The sequence below is a fragment of the Lepidochelys kempii genome, chromosome 24, assembly GCF_965140285.1.
Source record: "Lepidochelys kempii isolate rLepKem1 chromosome 24, rLepKem1.hap1, whole genome shotgun sequence".
In the NCBI taxonomy this organism is placed as follows: domain Eukaryota; kingdom Metazoa; phylum Chordata; order Testudines; family Cheloniidae; genus Lepidochelys; species Lepidochelys kempii.
The window spans coordinates 1,062,030-1,078,170 of NC_136403.1; the positions used below are offsets into that span (position 1 = coordinate 1,062,030).

Sequence of the window (16,141 nt, forward strand, 5' to 3'; positions counted from 1 at the left end):
ATCTGGGTCATGGAGTCCAGCTCCCTGCTGTTGCAGGCAACCCCTTATAGAATGTTGTTTATAAACTTGTCAAGCTCCATCTTAAGCCTAGCTAGGTTGTTTGAAAGGGTAAGGTGTCCTGGATCTGCAGCCAGGGAAAGAGACCAGCAGTAACCAGACCAGAGTCCTTTGCTGTGTACGCTGATGCATTACTGCTGCTAGATCACACCATCCAAGCCAGCCCAGCAGTTCCAGTTCATCTCCCCCAGGTTACAGGCTCAGTTACTGCCGAGGAGATGGTCTGGCCTGGCCTGGCCTGAACTGAGCCTGAGGATCTGGCAGAGGCCTGCGACAAGCTGGCCTGCAGAGATTGGGGGCCAGAGGAGCAGGCCTCACGGCTGTACAGGAACAGGAAGAGAAGCAGCTGAGGCTCTGGGGGGCCAGCCAGAGAATTTGTTGACCTTGTCAGGAACAGGAAACTGACCAGAATTCAGTGTTTTGTCCAAAGGACGGAACGTGGCAATGGAAACCTTACAAAGTTTCCCTGGAGTTACTAGCTGAGGCTAGGAGTGCCACTGAATTTTCACATGCTTTGAGTAAAGCGCAGTCACAAGTCTTTGCAGGATTGGGCATAAGTTTTCCTGCAGTGGAACCTGACCCCCTTACCTGGGGGGCAGCCAGGGAAAGAGCCAGGAGGATGTGGGAGCAGAGCAGGGGGCATTGGTTAATGTGACACTGGGTCTCTAGTCTCCCTAACCTCAGTCAGTGGCCGGGTGTGTAGGTGCAGGAACAGAAGTCAGAAAAAATACATTAATATTGGGTTGATACTAATGTCATTTGCTCGCTCTGGGTTGTTTTACAAGCCTCTCACCTGGAGACCGAGCTGCTAACCAGAGAAGCTCAGAATGATGTATAAAGCCACAGGAAGGGGTTGAAATTGCCAACATGCTCTGTTAGTTTGTGCTTGTTGTTTGCAGGGGGCATGTGCGTGCTAAATCCATAATCCAGGGCCAGTTTCACATGAACACTAGAGGCGAGCTGCCATTGCTGTCAGACACCCATAATGCAGACAGTCTCCGTGCCAGCTTGAGCCCAAATAGGGAAAGTTATCAAAGGTGTAAACTGACACAAGTGCATTTCAGTTCTGTCAGGAGGGGAAGGAATTTGTTCTCATGAGGTCTGCATCACTCGCAGGGAGGTGGCGATAATGAGTTTGCAGGAGACAACATTGTGCTGTGAGTTCAAATGTAAATGAAAAGTTCATGAGGAACCTTGACAAGTTGAGCAACTGGTGGGAACAGAGCAGCAGTAGCAGCTCTCAGCCTGCGCCTCTCCTCTCCATTCAGTCACATCTGTTTCCCCATCAGACAGACATCCCTACCCAGCAGCCTGGCCCCAGTGCAGATGGAGCTGGAGGGTATTTCGCTAAAACGTGACTGCAACGCTGACTGAAAGCAAAATCTTTCCGCTGAGTCTTTGCTCTGTGTGTTTCTGTGTGCGCGCCCATGGGGGGTTTCTTATGAGGAAATTGTGAAATTGCTGCAGCTGGGGCACATTCTGTTGCATTATTAATATTTATTCCCTATTTTGCAGTATGGTCTCATGCTGGGTGAGTCCAGAGGCTTTCAGGCCAAGGTTAATTAAGTCTGGAGAGGGGTGGGCGCCTATCTGATTCCATAATCTTGCTGCAAGTAATCTTTTAAGCCCAGCTGCTATGGCAGTGCATGGTTCTAAGATGTGGTCCTGAGGCCATACAGAAGCAGGGTTGCAGACATCCAGCATGGGAAGACTGCAACCTGAGGCCATTGAAAATGCCCTTTTGACCAGTCAGTTTTGCAGGGATGGGTTGTGCAGGAACAAGACAGTGCTTGCTTGGTGTCTTCTGCAGCTGCCTGCTGACACTGGGGACCAGTGGATAGACAAGGCCCTATTTCCATAAGCACCATTATCTGACCTGGCAGAGACCCCCCCGGGCGGGGTGAGGGGGAGAGTTCTGTGAGATGACTGGTTTCCTGTTCTCTCCTGCTACACTGAGGTGTACATCTCCTTGGCAGGTACCACGATCAGCAGGATGTGACCAGCAACTTCCTGGGTGCCATGTGGCTCATCTCCATCACGTTCCTCTCCATTGGCTACGGTGACATGGTGCCTCACACATACTGTGGGAAAGGCGTCTGTCTCCTCACCGGCATCATGGTAAGGCTGTTTTCTCAGGGAAGCGGCCCGGGGGAGAAAGTACACAATCTGGAGCAAAGCTTCAGGGAGCTGGGGCCAGCAGACTGACCCTCACACCCACCCACTGGGTCCTTCCTGTACTGAGCCATGGAGATCCTGCCTCCATTTCCTTCCCGTTTTTAGAACACACTCCTTGAGGCTCTTTAGTCAAGGACTGGATAGGGCTCCATTAGGACTCCACTGATGCCCCTTCCAGGGTCTAACCCAGAGCTACAGCTTGGGAAGCAAGACAAGACAGGTTTTGTTTGGGGGATTTTACAGAGCCCCCTTCCTTCCCCACTGGCTGGGAGCTTCTCAGCTAGTTTGACCATGAGCAAGACTTCACAGCTTTTGCTCCTGCTGCGCTACTGCTGAAAGCTGGCAAGACTGTGAGCAATCAGGATGCTGGGAGCTGGGGAGGTCAAACCCTCATCAATAGTAAGTAAAACTCACAGCGTTAATCTGAACTGCTGCATGCACTGGGACAGTGGGGTGAACGGGAGGTCTCCTGGGCCGGCCAGCACTCAGTGATGGAACTCACTCCAGTCTCTGGGTCGCTGCGTTGAGCTTCCATGGATCTGACATGTCCTTTGTCTGAGGAATGAATGACACTTGGACAGGATCTAACAGGTGTTTTCCAGATCTTGACACACAACTTTGGAGTGTGTGTGTGTGTTGCGGGCTTTTCAGGTAGCCTGTAAAGTACCATGGGCCCAGTTCTGTAGCCAGCGGATGCACGGAGCTATGCTGGGTGGGAAGGCTGCAGTGTGTACAGTGTCTCAGCAATACTGGGCTCCAGCAATGGTTGCCAACCCTCAGTGGGGCAGAGAGACCTGCCCACTAAGCAGGCAGGCTCTAAAACAGCAGATAATGCCAAGCAACACAGGATGAGCTGCGGATAAATAATGGGCACAGGTGAGTCTTTAGAACAAGTACGGGGTCAGGGGCACAGATCCAGCCGTCACTGAGGAAAGGCTGCTGAACAGTACTGTGTGACACAAGTTTTCTGGATCTCAGCAGAGCAACTCCACAGAGACCCTGGTCTGTGCGACAGAAACATCCCTCACTCAGTGCCCAGCAATGGGGTTTGGCAGCTGTCCCAGACAGGCCAACCGCTCAGCCACTGGTTTTTACAAGCGTCTGCCTTTCTCTCCCCGCACTGAGCTGCAGAGCATCGGACTATCCCCGGATTGTCTCACTGACTGACTATCAAACCCCCCCAGCTTTTGTGGCCAAGCTCAAGAAAAGATGTGGAAAATGAGTCTCTTCCTCAGTGTGCAGAGTTGCCTCCTTGCAATGCTACGTGTTACTGGCAGAATGAAGCAGGGGGAGAATGTTTTTATTAGCGGAATGAAATCTCACTAGGTACAACAAACTATTCCAGCCACCTCACTCCTCAGCAGCCTGCGATGGGCCTTGAAGAGGGTGACTCTCTCTGTGTATTATACACTAGGATCCTTGCTTTGGCATGAAATAATGCTCCCCGTTTTCCTTAATCAAGCTAAACTAACCAGCCATAGCTACCCGCTGTTTTACAGCCGGTGTCAGAGTCCCACAGCCATTTATGTCACTAGCCAAGGCCTATTCCTCTTTCATGTACACTTGGATGCTGGGAACTCTGCTCCTTAGCCCCTGTTTAGGCCAACAGCTCCATAGGGTTACCTCATGGACACCTTGTGCATCAAGGAATCTCTCTTGCTGAGTCATTTCTCTCCCCTCCCTCCCAGGCCACACCCTTTCTATGCAGGATCCTGGGGATGATTACAGTAATTAGTTAAAGGCAGCCTCCCCATTTGGTTACCATGGAGGCCAGGACTAGGCCTGCATGTGCGGGTGCTGTGATTAGGTTTAATAACAGGCATCTTGCAGAGTTCCCAGTAACCATGTGGTGATTAGCCACCAAGCAGGGGTCAGAGCACTGTGGCTCCTGCCTACCAGGGAGTTTCACCCACCACAGCAGACACTTGGAGCGCCTCTGCATTTCAGGAGGAGACGCCATGGCAGCTGCCTCACGGCGTCGCACCGCTCGCCTGTCTGGCTAGGCATTTGGAAAGTACCCAGCAGTGCGGTGTCCAGCCAGTGGCCTCTGGAGGCCCTGTTGGCTCTAGGCTGCAGTACCAGAGCAAGCAGGAGTGAGAACTGGGGCTGATTCCCCCAGTGCAATGACATTGCCTGCAGAGGAGCGTCTCTCAATCTCGCTCTGAGAGAAGCAAAGCAGACTCTGAGCTTCCAGGCCAACAGAGGATGGGTGGATTCGGTACAGGAGGCTGGGGTGACCCACCCCCATCACAGGTAGGGCTATCTCCAGGACAAGCCAACATCTGGAGCAGGCTGGTGCTTGGTTCCTAGAGCTGTTTGTCAGAACAGAGATGGTGAGCATCCCTAGTGGACTTGTGGGGATTAGATTCCATCCTAAAACCGCTCTGTGCCAGCTGGTTTCAATCACGTTGGAGCTACTCCAGCTGTTGTAAGGAATCCTTTGGAGCGCAAGAAGCCAGCTGTGAAGTCTCCACACCCCCTCATTCCGTTTGTCATTTTCACCTCTTCATTAATATTTCATTTTGTTTGTGTTCTGGAAACTAAGCTAATGGGGTCAGTTCTCCCAGGGCTGAGAGAGAGGTACCGGGTCCCTCTCCAAAATCCTCTTGATACATTCCAGCTTCTAGAGTTCTCCAGCTGGAGATGTCTCATGGAAGCCAGCCTGAAGGAGAAGCTGAGAGGCACTCAAAGCTGGAGGTGTGCAACCTTGACTCACTAGAGAGATGGATGGGTCGTTATCGAATGAAGATGCACAAAATTGTCTGTGTGGGAGGTCCTGGTGCTGTGTTGCACTGTTGGGCCATGATGCAGCATGATCTTGACTGAGCACTATTGCGTATTGACACACTGTCACCAGGCAAATGCCACAAGAGAGCACTGGAACTGTTGTGTGGGTCTCCGCTCCTCCATTCAATAGACAGCGCCAGGTCCGCAGCTGGTGTAAATTGGCATTGCTCAGGATCTGGCCCAGTCTTCCCTCCCCAATCATTGGGTGCTGGGGATGAGGGGGTGTCTTCTCTCTACTCCTCCTTTCTATCATCAGGAGAGATCCCAGCAACCACTGTGGGGTGCACCGAAATCTGGGTAAAAATCTACCTGTGCTGACCAGCTGCATGAGGCCTATGCACCAATTAAGCCCTGCGTATACCTTGGGGGTTTAAGTGGTCCACAGCCCTGGATGCAGGCCCACAGGAGGTGCACAAAGGCCAGAACAGCAGTTGGGAACTCCAGAGAGACAGGCTTACACTGTGTCTACACTGCAGCCACTCCAGTGCTGTGGCTGTAGTGTAGACCCTCATGCTGTTGACAAAGGGGGTTTTCCTGTTGCTGTATTTAATGCAACTCTCAATGAGGCCGTACCTCAGGCAATGGAAGAATCCTTCTGGCGAGCTCGCAGCAGCTCCACTCGTGCTCAGGCTGGCTGAACGGCTGCTCTCAGGGGTGTGGGTTTCTCACGGAGGTAGGGCAACCGACGTTTCAGTGATAGACCAGGCCTCAGCTTGCTCCCCTAACGCATTTCCGAGCACACACAGCATCAGGTATTTCTAAGCCCAGCTTTGTGTCATTCCAAGGGTTCCTCTTGCATCATCCCTCTGCTCCTCTTCACTGTGCCGCCTGGACTTGCCTGCCTCCCTTGCAAGACCCTCTCCTTTAGGGGCTGCACCTAGCTACTGAGTGGCACTAAGGGTGGGCACAGTGGGATCTAGTGCATCAGGCTGGAGCAATGCTGTGGGACTCACTCGCTGGCTAGCATGTCCTGGGGGTCTGTGCCAAACTAATGAGGCATGAATTTGCTCCACTGACTTACCAGTTCACAGATTTTCCAAGTTCTGTGAGAGCAACTGGTTCCCCCTCCTTCTCTGGCCCCTAGAATCCCAGGCTTGCAGGACTCTCAAGAAGGGTAATTTTCAACATGCCAGAAACTACCCCTCAGTGTCTGGGTTTTAGTCCTGCCTCCATGGTTAGCTCCTGCTGCTGTTGTGCTGTGCCGCACGCACAGACCCTTTGAATGTAGCTCCCTGCGGGAGCGCTCACTAGCCTGGGAAAGTACTTGATCTGGCTGCTGCCACAGTAATGCCAGCCAAACGGGAGGAGTGTGAGTGACACTTCCCAGCAAACAGCCAGAAAACGAGTCTGTTAGCGTCTGCCACAACCCGTGGCGCTTCCTGCCACAGCTGACAGATCAGCCCCTCTGCTCAGCCAGCTGCAGTGGAGGAGAGCAAGCAGCATCTTCTGGCGTGTGAGTTCCTGCAGCTGGGAGGACACGAGATAATCTCATCGCTCCCCAGCTGAACAGAAGCAACAAGGGTCAGGCTTAGCTGTGAGTGCGGCTAAGCATACAGGGAGCCAGGCGTCAGGGAAGCTGCCTGCTCAGAGCCGCCCTGATGATGGAGTTGAGCTGGCTGCCTCCACCATCATCTCAAAAAGGAGAGTTTGTCACAGGCACTCAATGGCGTAGTTTGATCTTAGCAAGCTTTGGCCTAGAACAGCAGGGACCTGAGTGCCCCTGCTTTCCTGGGACCCAGAGGATTGTATAGCGCCTTCCAGCGTGGTTAAATATGCTGTGAAATACACAGGGGACCCACCTATGCTGCCTATCACAGTCAAGCCTGCTGTTTTTTGAGCCCCAGGGGTTCATGAACCACAAGGAGCCCTCCAGTGCCGCCCCTGCCATTACAATCCATGGACCACCTGTCAGCAGAGCCCATGGATCACAAAACCCCAGCTGCGCCTCAGAACCTGCTTCTACCAGCTCGGGCTGCTGGGGTGCTGGAAACAGCAGTGCAGCTGTTGCAGCTCAGGCTGGAGCACAGACTCTGAGGAACTGTCCCAGGCCTCACAATCTGAGCTCCAGCCAAACACCTGCAAGGCTTTTCGTAGCGCCCAGCATGAGCTCCATGAGCCTGGGTCTGTAGAGCCAGGCTCTGAGACTTGCTGCCCCAGGTTTTAAAACTCAGGGTAGACGTACCCAGGAATAACAGGGGAGACACCCCCAGTTTCCCCATCTGTGAGCTGTTTCCTTAGAGCAGTGGTCTCCAAACTTTTTGGCTCGCGCACCCCCAGGGTGAAGAGCGGAAGACTTGCCGCAGACGCGCCACTGACGGAAGAAGGCCGGAAGACTTACCGCGGGTGGGCCACTGGAGGGGAACACCAGCCTTGGGCGTGCGGAGCTGCTGCCGAAGAAACAAAAACAGCGGAGTGCCGTGCGGCAGTACTCCTGCCGCTGCACACCCCCGGGATCATCTCGCGCACCCCAGTTTGGAGACCACGGCCTTAGAGGATTAGCGAGATTGTGTTACCTCTCGTGGGAAGAGCACACGCCGGAGCCAGCTGCTCCTGAGTTCTAATCCTCGGGCTAACAGCGACTCCCTGAATGACCTTGGGTGAGTCCCTGCCTCGCTCTGTCCCTCGGTTTCCCCATCTGTAAAATGGAGGTGATAGCATGGAGGTGTAAAATGGAGGTTGTGAGGTTTAGTTCGCTGTCTGTTCGGAACATGAAAGGGGAAGAGAATGAAAATGTAAGAAGCATGGATATTGTTATCCCCCTGTTCCTTATTCTAACCACAGCTTCTTGATACAACCCCTGGCATCTCTGCAGATCCCAGGCTAATGCACACAGCATCCCTGAGTGAAGTCACTTTTGGGGTGGAGGGTGATAATTAACTGCACAAAAGCCAGGGAAGGAAGGAAATGTTTCCCCAGTGACCCCAGGGCTTACGAATCATGCCAGGTCCATGTAGAACAGACAGAGCCTCCATCACTTCCAGGTGAAGGCTGAGTCCTCCCAGTGGGAGCTGAAGCGGTGGTTCCAGTGAGTCTGTGGTCTGATTTTCAGAGGGGCAGAGGCTGGAAGCTCCCCTGGGGCGCTGCACGTGTCCCACCAAGCTCTGAAAGAGAAACTAGGAGTTGTAAATCTGAGGCATGGCCTGAAACACCCTGCCCCCGATCTGATGGAAAGTCCTGTCCGGAGGAGCGAAGGCAGGCAGGCCCTAGGCACAGATGCCTGGCATATCTGCAATGTTTGGACATGCACTCTGTAAAAGACATCAGCCTGGTGGTTAGATCCAGGGTGGGTCTGCAGAGCTCAGACACCACCATGATGGGCATGGCAGAAGAGAAGAGCAATACCAAAAATCGCTTGCAGCAGTGAACTGGTCCCAAGTTAGCCTCACAGCTAAGGGAAGATGCCCAATCCCAAGCTAGACTGGGTGAACTAGAAGAACCTCCACTCCAAGGGAACGGAGGGAATAAAAAGTGTACGTACGGAGCCTCACAGGAGAGCTGCAGGATTCAGCTCAGACTGGGATGTTTGTTAATGACTCTTGAATTAATTAAAGGTCACTCCCCAAGGTCACAGTCTCTGCCACGCAGCATGCGGGAGGCGGACACACACACGCTTTCAGGTTGGCACCTTTTGCTTTTAAAGCCAAATATATCCAGGAGATAATAGCTACCAACTGGGCTCTCCATTTGCCAAATAGAACATATCCTGACTCAAACGGGCACAGTTCCTACTGTAATTGCCTGGTAAAAGGGAGCTACCAGCTGTCACCGTTTAGGGGGAGAGAGAAGGGGGAGGGAGGACGAGACAGAGACAGTGATTCACATGATCTCATTTCTCTGCCGAGCCTCACTGTAGTAAAAATGGGGAGCTGACCAATGTGCAGGGTGCCAGCAGCCTTTTCTAAAGGAATCGCTTAGGAAGAGCCAAGCAGAAGGTGCCAGTTTCAGCTGTGCTAAAAGGATAGGCAGGTTTTTTTTTCTGTGAAGCTCCATGAGAGAAAACAGGGATTGAGCGAGAGTGAGGGAGTGCGCCTGCAAACCTGCTGGGGTGCTGGATCCATCTTCTTCCCAGCCGCGTGGCCCTGCAGGCTAATACAGGAGACACGCACAGGGCTTCCTTCACGACTCTCACAAGGGAAGCTATTTGTTAAATAACAAAGGGTTTAGTCAGGCCAGTAAGTGTCATTATTCCCATTTCACAGATGGGGAAACTGAGGGGAAGGAATATGCTGCCAAAGTCACACAGTGAGTCAGGGTAAGAAACTCAGGAGTCCCGGTTGTCTGCACTAACAGTTCTCCCACAGCGGTGAATGGAGTCCAGGAGTCCTGGCTCCTAGTCCTCCTGGCTTAGTTGTGAGCATACACTCCCACCCAGAACTGGGAACAGAACCCAGGAGTCCTGATGCCCAGTTCCCCTGGGTCTGATGACTAGCCCATGATCCTTTCCAGGGCTGGGAATAGAACCCAGGAGTCCTGATATCCCTTTCCCTCGTCCCCACAAAACAGACTTCCTCCAGGAACCCGAAATGCACCCTAGTCCTGATGCTCTACTCCTAAAGGCAGTGGGGCCAGCTCCTTAGCTCAGTGGCACTATGCCAACTGCATCAGCTGAGCTGGAGTACTGAATGCAGCTTTGAAGCCTCCTGGGAGGGTCAGGATAGGGCGAAGGTTTCCTGATGACCCCCTACCAACCAGCAGCATGGTCCATTAGTTACACAAGCAGCCGCTCAAGGACACGTGTCCAGCACTGCGGGTGGCTGACCCCATGGGATCTCCTCACTGGAGTAATTAAATATATGACCTGCTGAACAAGGAGGTGGGGGGAGAAGTTTGTTTAATGTATGTAAATGGCTAGGAAAGCCTCGGGTGGATGGGGCTGCGGCCATGCAAAGCACCATCCCTGCAATGTTTCATCCCGAGCATCCCTCTGCTGGAAGGCAAGTGGGTCATTTTGGAAGTAGGAGGGGGCCACTCACTGCTCCACAATTAACTCTTTGCCGCCTTCTCTCCTCCCTTGGTTTTCCCATGGCAGGGGGCTGGCTGCACTGCCCTGGTGGTGGCCGTGGTGGCCAGGAAACTGGAGCTCACCAAAGCCGAGAAACACGTGCACAACTTCATGATGGACACTCAGCTGACGAAGCGGGTAAGGTGCTCCGGGCGGTGGGGCATCTGTCACGGCTAGTTGGGGTAAAAATCCCCAAACATAACAGCAAGGAGAAGCCTTAAACCAGCTGGTGTAAATCCACTTTGATCTCAATGGAACAATGCTGCTTTAGGCCTGCTGAGAGTCTGGCCTGACAGTTCTCATCCGATGAAGTGAGCTGTAGCTCACGAAAGCTCATGCTCAAATAAATTGGCTAGTCTCTAAGGTGCCACAAGTACTCCTTTTCTTTTTGCGAATACAGACTAACACGGCTGTTACTCTGAAAGTTCTCATCTTGTAAACTAGATTGTGGCATCACTGAGTCAATGAGACCGGAGGTTGATCAGGGAGGAGAAAACGTGCATGTACCCAGAAACTCCTCAAGCATCAACAATGCTGGCTGAAGGGGGCCGCTGGCCATTTGCACTATAAGCTTTTCTTGGGCCCTGACAGAAAACGGTCATGGAATGCTGCAGTGTTTCTGTTTCCCCACATTTCTGCAGGAATGTTTTCCTCTCCAAAGCGCACTTCTCTAAATCATTTCCCCCTTTGGTCACTCCAGGTAATTTTCCTCACTTCCTTATGGAAGTGGGTAGATAAAATGAAAAACCAAAGTCTCCTCTCTGGGCCAGAGCTCAAAAGATCACTGAACGGGTGCACTGGTGCAGGTCTGCTTGCAAAGACAGCAATCAAAGGGGAAAACACTCATGTAGAGCAGGCAGAGATGTGTCCATCACGGAGCAGTGGGGCACATTAACAAGTCAGGAGCTGTTTATTTAAGGACAGCTTTTGTGGCAAGTTTTCCCAACGCTTCTGTGTGCATGAAGATCCTGAACCACCACCACCACCAGTGTCAAAGCCCTGCTGTGCTCAACTGGCCTCTGTAAGGCTGCCGCACATTGATAGCATCATTAGAAACTGAGCTCTTGCTTTCATCCTTGGCGGCCTACATTCAGCATAGAGGGATTTTTATTGTGGAGTCATAGCAATGCATGCCCAATTGTCCCTGCAGCCCCGTTTCACAGGGGAATTACTCATGAGAGTTGAGCTGTTTTGCTTTGACTATAAATTGTGTTGGTGGAGAGTGGAGTCTTTTTTTGGTTTTTTTTTAAGGAGAATATACAGCGGTCAAAAGGAAAGTTCAGGGACATATTCCTCTGCTGTCAATATGAAAAGTACAGCCTACTTCACATTACAGTGGCACGGCAACTGCTGTCGCATAATAGAAAATAAATTGTATAATCCGTACATGGTCTGAATGCTGTGCAGACTTGGAAGAGGAGCTGTCAAGTCTGTAATGAGCAAATAACACCAGCTCTCTCTCAATCTTCTGCTCCAAAAGGACTTAGAAAAATCGGGAATGCCCAACTGTGCACCCGAACAGAGGAAGTGCCACAGGCTGATTTAGAAATAACCCTGTCCTAGAAGGAGATAGGCAGCCTTTCCCTTCTCAGAGGAGGATCTTCCTCCTCATCTCTCCAGAGCAGGCCTATGCTGACTGGAAGCACAGTGCTTGTTTACATGCTTTGGATCCCAGCTGGGCAGGGCCTAATGATCACTCCAAGGTTCTTTGTACTTCAGCAGCAGGGCCGGTATTTCAGACAGCTGCCCATCCAATTCCTAGTCGTTCTTTATGCTGGGATGGTACCACTGTGTACTCGGCACTGTACAGACACCCAGGAAGACAGTGGCCCTGCTCCAAAGATCTCATGATCTAAAAAGCTCAGCCAGACAGTAAGGCAGAAGGGATACCTACAGTAACTGAGCACTACAGGGCTGAGAGGGGCACAGAGTCAAGTACTAAACAAAGGAATCCATCATACAAATAGATAGCTTGATACATTCATTATAAAATGTAGTTTTGTTTGTTTACTGCAAGTTTCAAATCCTTTGATAGGACTTATTCTGCCTTTGCTGTAGGAGCAGTGGAAAAGTCTCCTAAAGAACTGGCCCTAAGTGAACAAGACATCGTGTTATTTAAAGCCATGCTGGCCAGGCAGGGTGGCCAGTAGAGGGATTTGACAGAACATCAAATCTGGGGTTTACCATAGGTTGGACTAACTTCTCTGCTGGGATAAATGGGTGCAGCTCTATTGACTTCAGTAGAATTTCATCCATTTACATCAGCACAGAATTTGGCCCCATGTCTCTGATCCCAAAAAGGGCTGGAGGGAAAGTTGCAGAGCCAGAAGCTTTTCCCACTCAGGGCAGTGCAGGGATGTCTGGGATGCTCCCCGCACGGAACCTTCCAGAGGTAAAACAGGAGGTACAGTGATCTTGTTAATTGTGGCCTAGCACTCGCAGACACACACACCCCCCCTTGCCCCTATGTCCGGGGGAGTTCATTCTTAAAGCCATTTTCCATTTTCTTCAAGAGCCTCCAGATGAGCCCTCGTGTTGAGCTAGAATGATGCCTAGAGCAAGCCAGCCTGGAGTGCAGCAGGTAGCCGTAGGTTCTGACAGCTGTAGGGGAGTCTAGCCAGGGAGCTGCTCCACGAGGAGAGGATGGAGCCAGCACACTTACGCCTCTCGCCGTGAGTATTCAGGTTCACACTTGTATAAGTCGGTGCAACTCAGCTGAAGCAAAGGGAAATTGCTTACATGAGGGTTGAATTTGGCCCATTAACTTTTAATGAGTCAGAGTGGATGATCCTTGCAAAGCACACGGAGTCTAATCTTTCCACTTACAGCAGCATGGCATTAGTGCAACTCCCCTGACTTTAGCCGAGTTACACTACAAACTTGTGCTGGTGTAACTATGGAAAATCCACCCCCTTACACCGCCTCACCCTCGGTGCAGCCAGCGCTGTGTTGGCAGGAGGGCTACTCCCATGCACACAGCTACTGCCTCTCGGGGAGGGGGAGGACCTACGCCGAGGGGAGAGGTGCTCTCGGTGGCGTAGGTAGTGTCTCCACTAAGCTCTACAGAGCCGCAGCTGCACCGGTACAGCCCCGTAAGTACAGACCACCCCTAAGTCTGGATTTCGCCAGCATGAATGAGAGAGTTCCTCAGAGGAGGGGAAAATCACTGAAGACCCAGTCTGAGCAGCCTAGCCATAGGCATGCACTAGAAATCTGGCAGTGTATAATGACTTTATTCCCTGGGGTGACTGTACTTGTCATTTCAAAGGCGAGTGGTGCCAGCAATTTTTCGTATGAGTGAGATGGCAGTGACTTTGGACTGGCTCAGAATCATGACTTGGGAACTCAATTTTCAAATGTGTCTGGATCCTGTGGAGACTTTGCCGTAGAGGAGATAGAGACCACTGGTAGGGCATTGAAACTGTCAAAGATAAAGAATGTTACACAAAGCTTGAGTGCAATGCAGTACCCTCCTGCTGAAGAGGGAGAGAAATCTAGGAGCAAAACCAGATACCTCCCTTAAGCAGCAGAGAACTGAAATGATGATCATCCTAGCCAGGGACTTGGGGCAGTCAGAACAGCAAAAGAGCTTCCTCTGTCCTCATTTTTAAGGGATTTTAAAACATGGTGAAAAAATAAGCCAGCAGGTTGATGTGGGATGTACTTGGCCAAGGACTTTGCAGTGGATCCTTTTGGTGATAAAGCTAGGATTGTTATAAAGCAACAAAACATCCAAAGTGACATTTGGAAGGAAAACTGAGGAAGCCTAATTGTCCATGCACCCTCATTACAGCTTTCTTTCGGGTCTCTCCATTCTCATCACTAGAGCAGTGCCCCGTGTTACTCACTCCCCAACCCTTGTGTATGTTTTATTTGTTAAATAAGCTCTAGGTCCTACAGAAATCAAAGGCAGCTACAGAGAAAATCCAAGTGGAAAATCTGGTGGAAAACCAGGAGCCCCCGAGAGGTTTAGGGATAAAATTGTCATACTCCCTAGAACATCCAGGGGCCTTGGGGAGATTCTGGTGCCTCACTCCTTCCTTAGGAAATCTGCACTCTCCTTCTTTCCTTCACTCCTGTTGGGCCACGTGGCCCAGCCCCAGTGTCATTGCAAAGAGACATTTGTTTCTGCAGGGTGCCCATTTGGAGCTTGAGTATCTGGTAGGGGAGGAATGTCTTGCAAAGAGCAAGCTGCCTAGGAGGCCAGGAAAGGGGTGTAGTGCAGAGAATGCAGAGTGCCTGCCTTGCAAGGAGACCACAGCCACAGCCGCGTTCATGGTGACATAAGCAATACAAAAAGCAAACAGTGGTTAAAACCTGTTCTTCCTCCTGTGGCCGTTGATCTGCTGGCTTTGTGCCAAGTGGTCTGTGGTCAATTCATTTCAAAGAAAGCACGAAAGCTGCCGTTTAACAGCAAACGCTTAAAGCCAGGTTCATGCACAGACTCTCAGACTGAGCCACCAGGAAGGGGGGTTAATACATTCAGTGATGTCGGTGTTGCACTGTGGTTTGTGTGTGTGTTTGCAGGCGGAGGATCCTGTTTTCCCACTCCTGACAGCCCTGCCTAGCCAAGACGAGAGCAGGTGGAGTCCTGATTTAAGAAATACTTGGATTTGATTTCTCTGGGCACAGCCACCAGCCTAATGTGAAATTTAATTATAAACCCCGGAACGGAAAGTGTAGGGCTTGGGGGTGGTAGAAAGAGGAGAGACCTGGGTCATTGTCTCACCAGCACTGGCACTGATAGACAGGCCTGTGTTCAGGTGTGACCTGAGACAAGTAAACATGGGAAGCATGTGACCGAGTGTCACTAACACCTGACAGCTGCTGCGGGGGTCTCAGTCCATAACAAAAGCAAACGATTGGCTGGTTGGCAGCCTCCGCAGAGAGGCCAAAGATGGAGCGAGCCATGGAGACTGCTGTCCCGCAGTCAGTCCCTCCAAGCGGTGGAGACACACGGGCCCAAGAGACTGGAGGAACCTTTCACTTGCACTGCCAGTTCTGTAGACAGAGGACCTGAGTCTCCCGGGCTGTTGGTTACTCACACAAGGTTGTGTATAAAAATTCCCCCTGGTACTCACAACTTCTTTGTTCTCCTGCCCCAGAACCATAGCAATCCGTAATGCTTTTGGAAATGTCTGAGCAGTGGTTATCTGTGCTTAAACTCCCAACACAGTAAAACATGCAAAAACCCAAAAGGTAACAGTTAATTAAAAATCCGTTTGTCTTGCCTGCAACCCAGGAATGCTTCCCCCTGCTCTTCTCACTCATTACTCAAGATGCCTGTGTTTAAATGAAAACTTTGTCCCTAACCATCTGTATCCTGTTGGTCTGTCTCAAATCGGTGGGGCACTGAGTGATATCAGCCGTTTCCATTCCAGCATATAGGAGCCATCCGCAGGAATATGTGACTTTATAGCAGGGAGAGGGAGCTGCAAAGGGGAAAAGCTCTGGCTTTGATCCTTGGGGATAAGTACAGGAAATGGCTGTGGTGCTGTCCCCATTTCCCGTGTTACCAAACCTACCTGTGTGTGAAACAGCGGTGACACTGGTGTGGCTGCCGTGGGGAAGGGGTAGCTGGCACTGGGGGTGGATTCCGCTCTGCACGTGAGGCGTGTTCACACCGGCAGCTGACACAGAATCCATGCCCTCTCGGGCACAGGGATAAATATCTGCCAGGCAGCGTTCCCTCTAATTTTTTACAACCATGTGCGGAATTAATTTTGTTATGTACACCAAAATGGAAGTGATGTGTGGCGGGGTGGGGCCGAGGGGTTCAGAGTGTTGCAGGGGGCTCAGGGCTGGGGCAGATGATTGCGGTGTGGCCGGGTGAGGGCTCCAGCTGGAGTTTCAGGCTCTGGGGAGGGGCCGGGGATGAGTGGTTTGGGTGCAGACTGACCCGGGACTATGGTGGGGAGAAAGGACTCCCCCAGCCCTCTCTTGCTGGGTCCAGAGGAGAGGCGCCTCTCACGCCTGGGCGCCTCTTGATAGCTGGTTAGAGGGAACTTAGCTGCCAGGGACTCTCAGTGGTGTTTGGATGGCCTGGAACTGATTCCATGAAGAACGTGGTCCTGCCCAGCACAGGGTAGATTGTTGCACATTTAGGCACAAGGTAAAAAG

General features: G+C 51.6%; 1 protein-coding gene and 1 long non-coding RNA gene across 4 annotated transcripts in view; one reads left to right on the forward strand and one right to left on the reverse strand.

Annotated features, from left to right (window-relative positions):
- The window catches only part of KCNN3 (potassium calcium-activated channel subfamily N member 3), an 82,101-nt gene that overhangs the window by 52,678 nt on the left and 13,282 nt on the right, over positions 1 to 16,141 (forward strand). For all 3 annotated transcript variants that reach the window (XM_073322900.2, XM_073322901.2, XM_073322902.2), the window contains 2 exons: positions 2,034 to 2,175; positions 10,049 to 10,159. In XM_073322900.2, the coding sequence (XP_073179001.1) occupies positions 2,034 to 2,175; positions 10,049 to 10,159 (253 nt within the window). The remainder of the gene's footprint in view (positions 1 to 2,033; positions 2,176 to 10,048; positions 10,160 to 16,141) is intronic.
- Positions 1 to 16,141, reverse strand: part of LOC140902638 (uncharacterized) — a 70,474-nt gene that overhangs the window by 19,288 nt on the left and 35,045 nt on the right. The window lies entirely within an intron of this gene.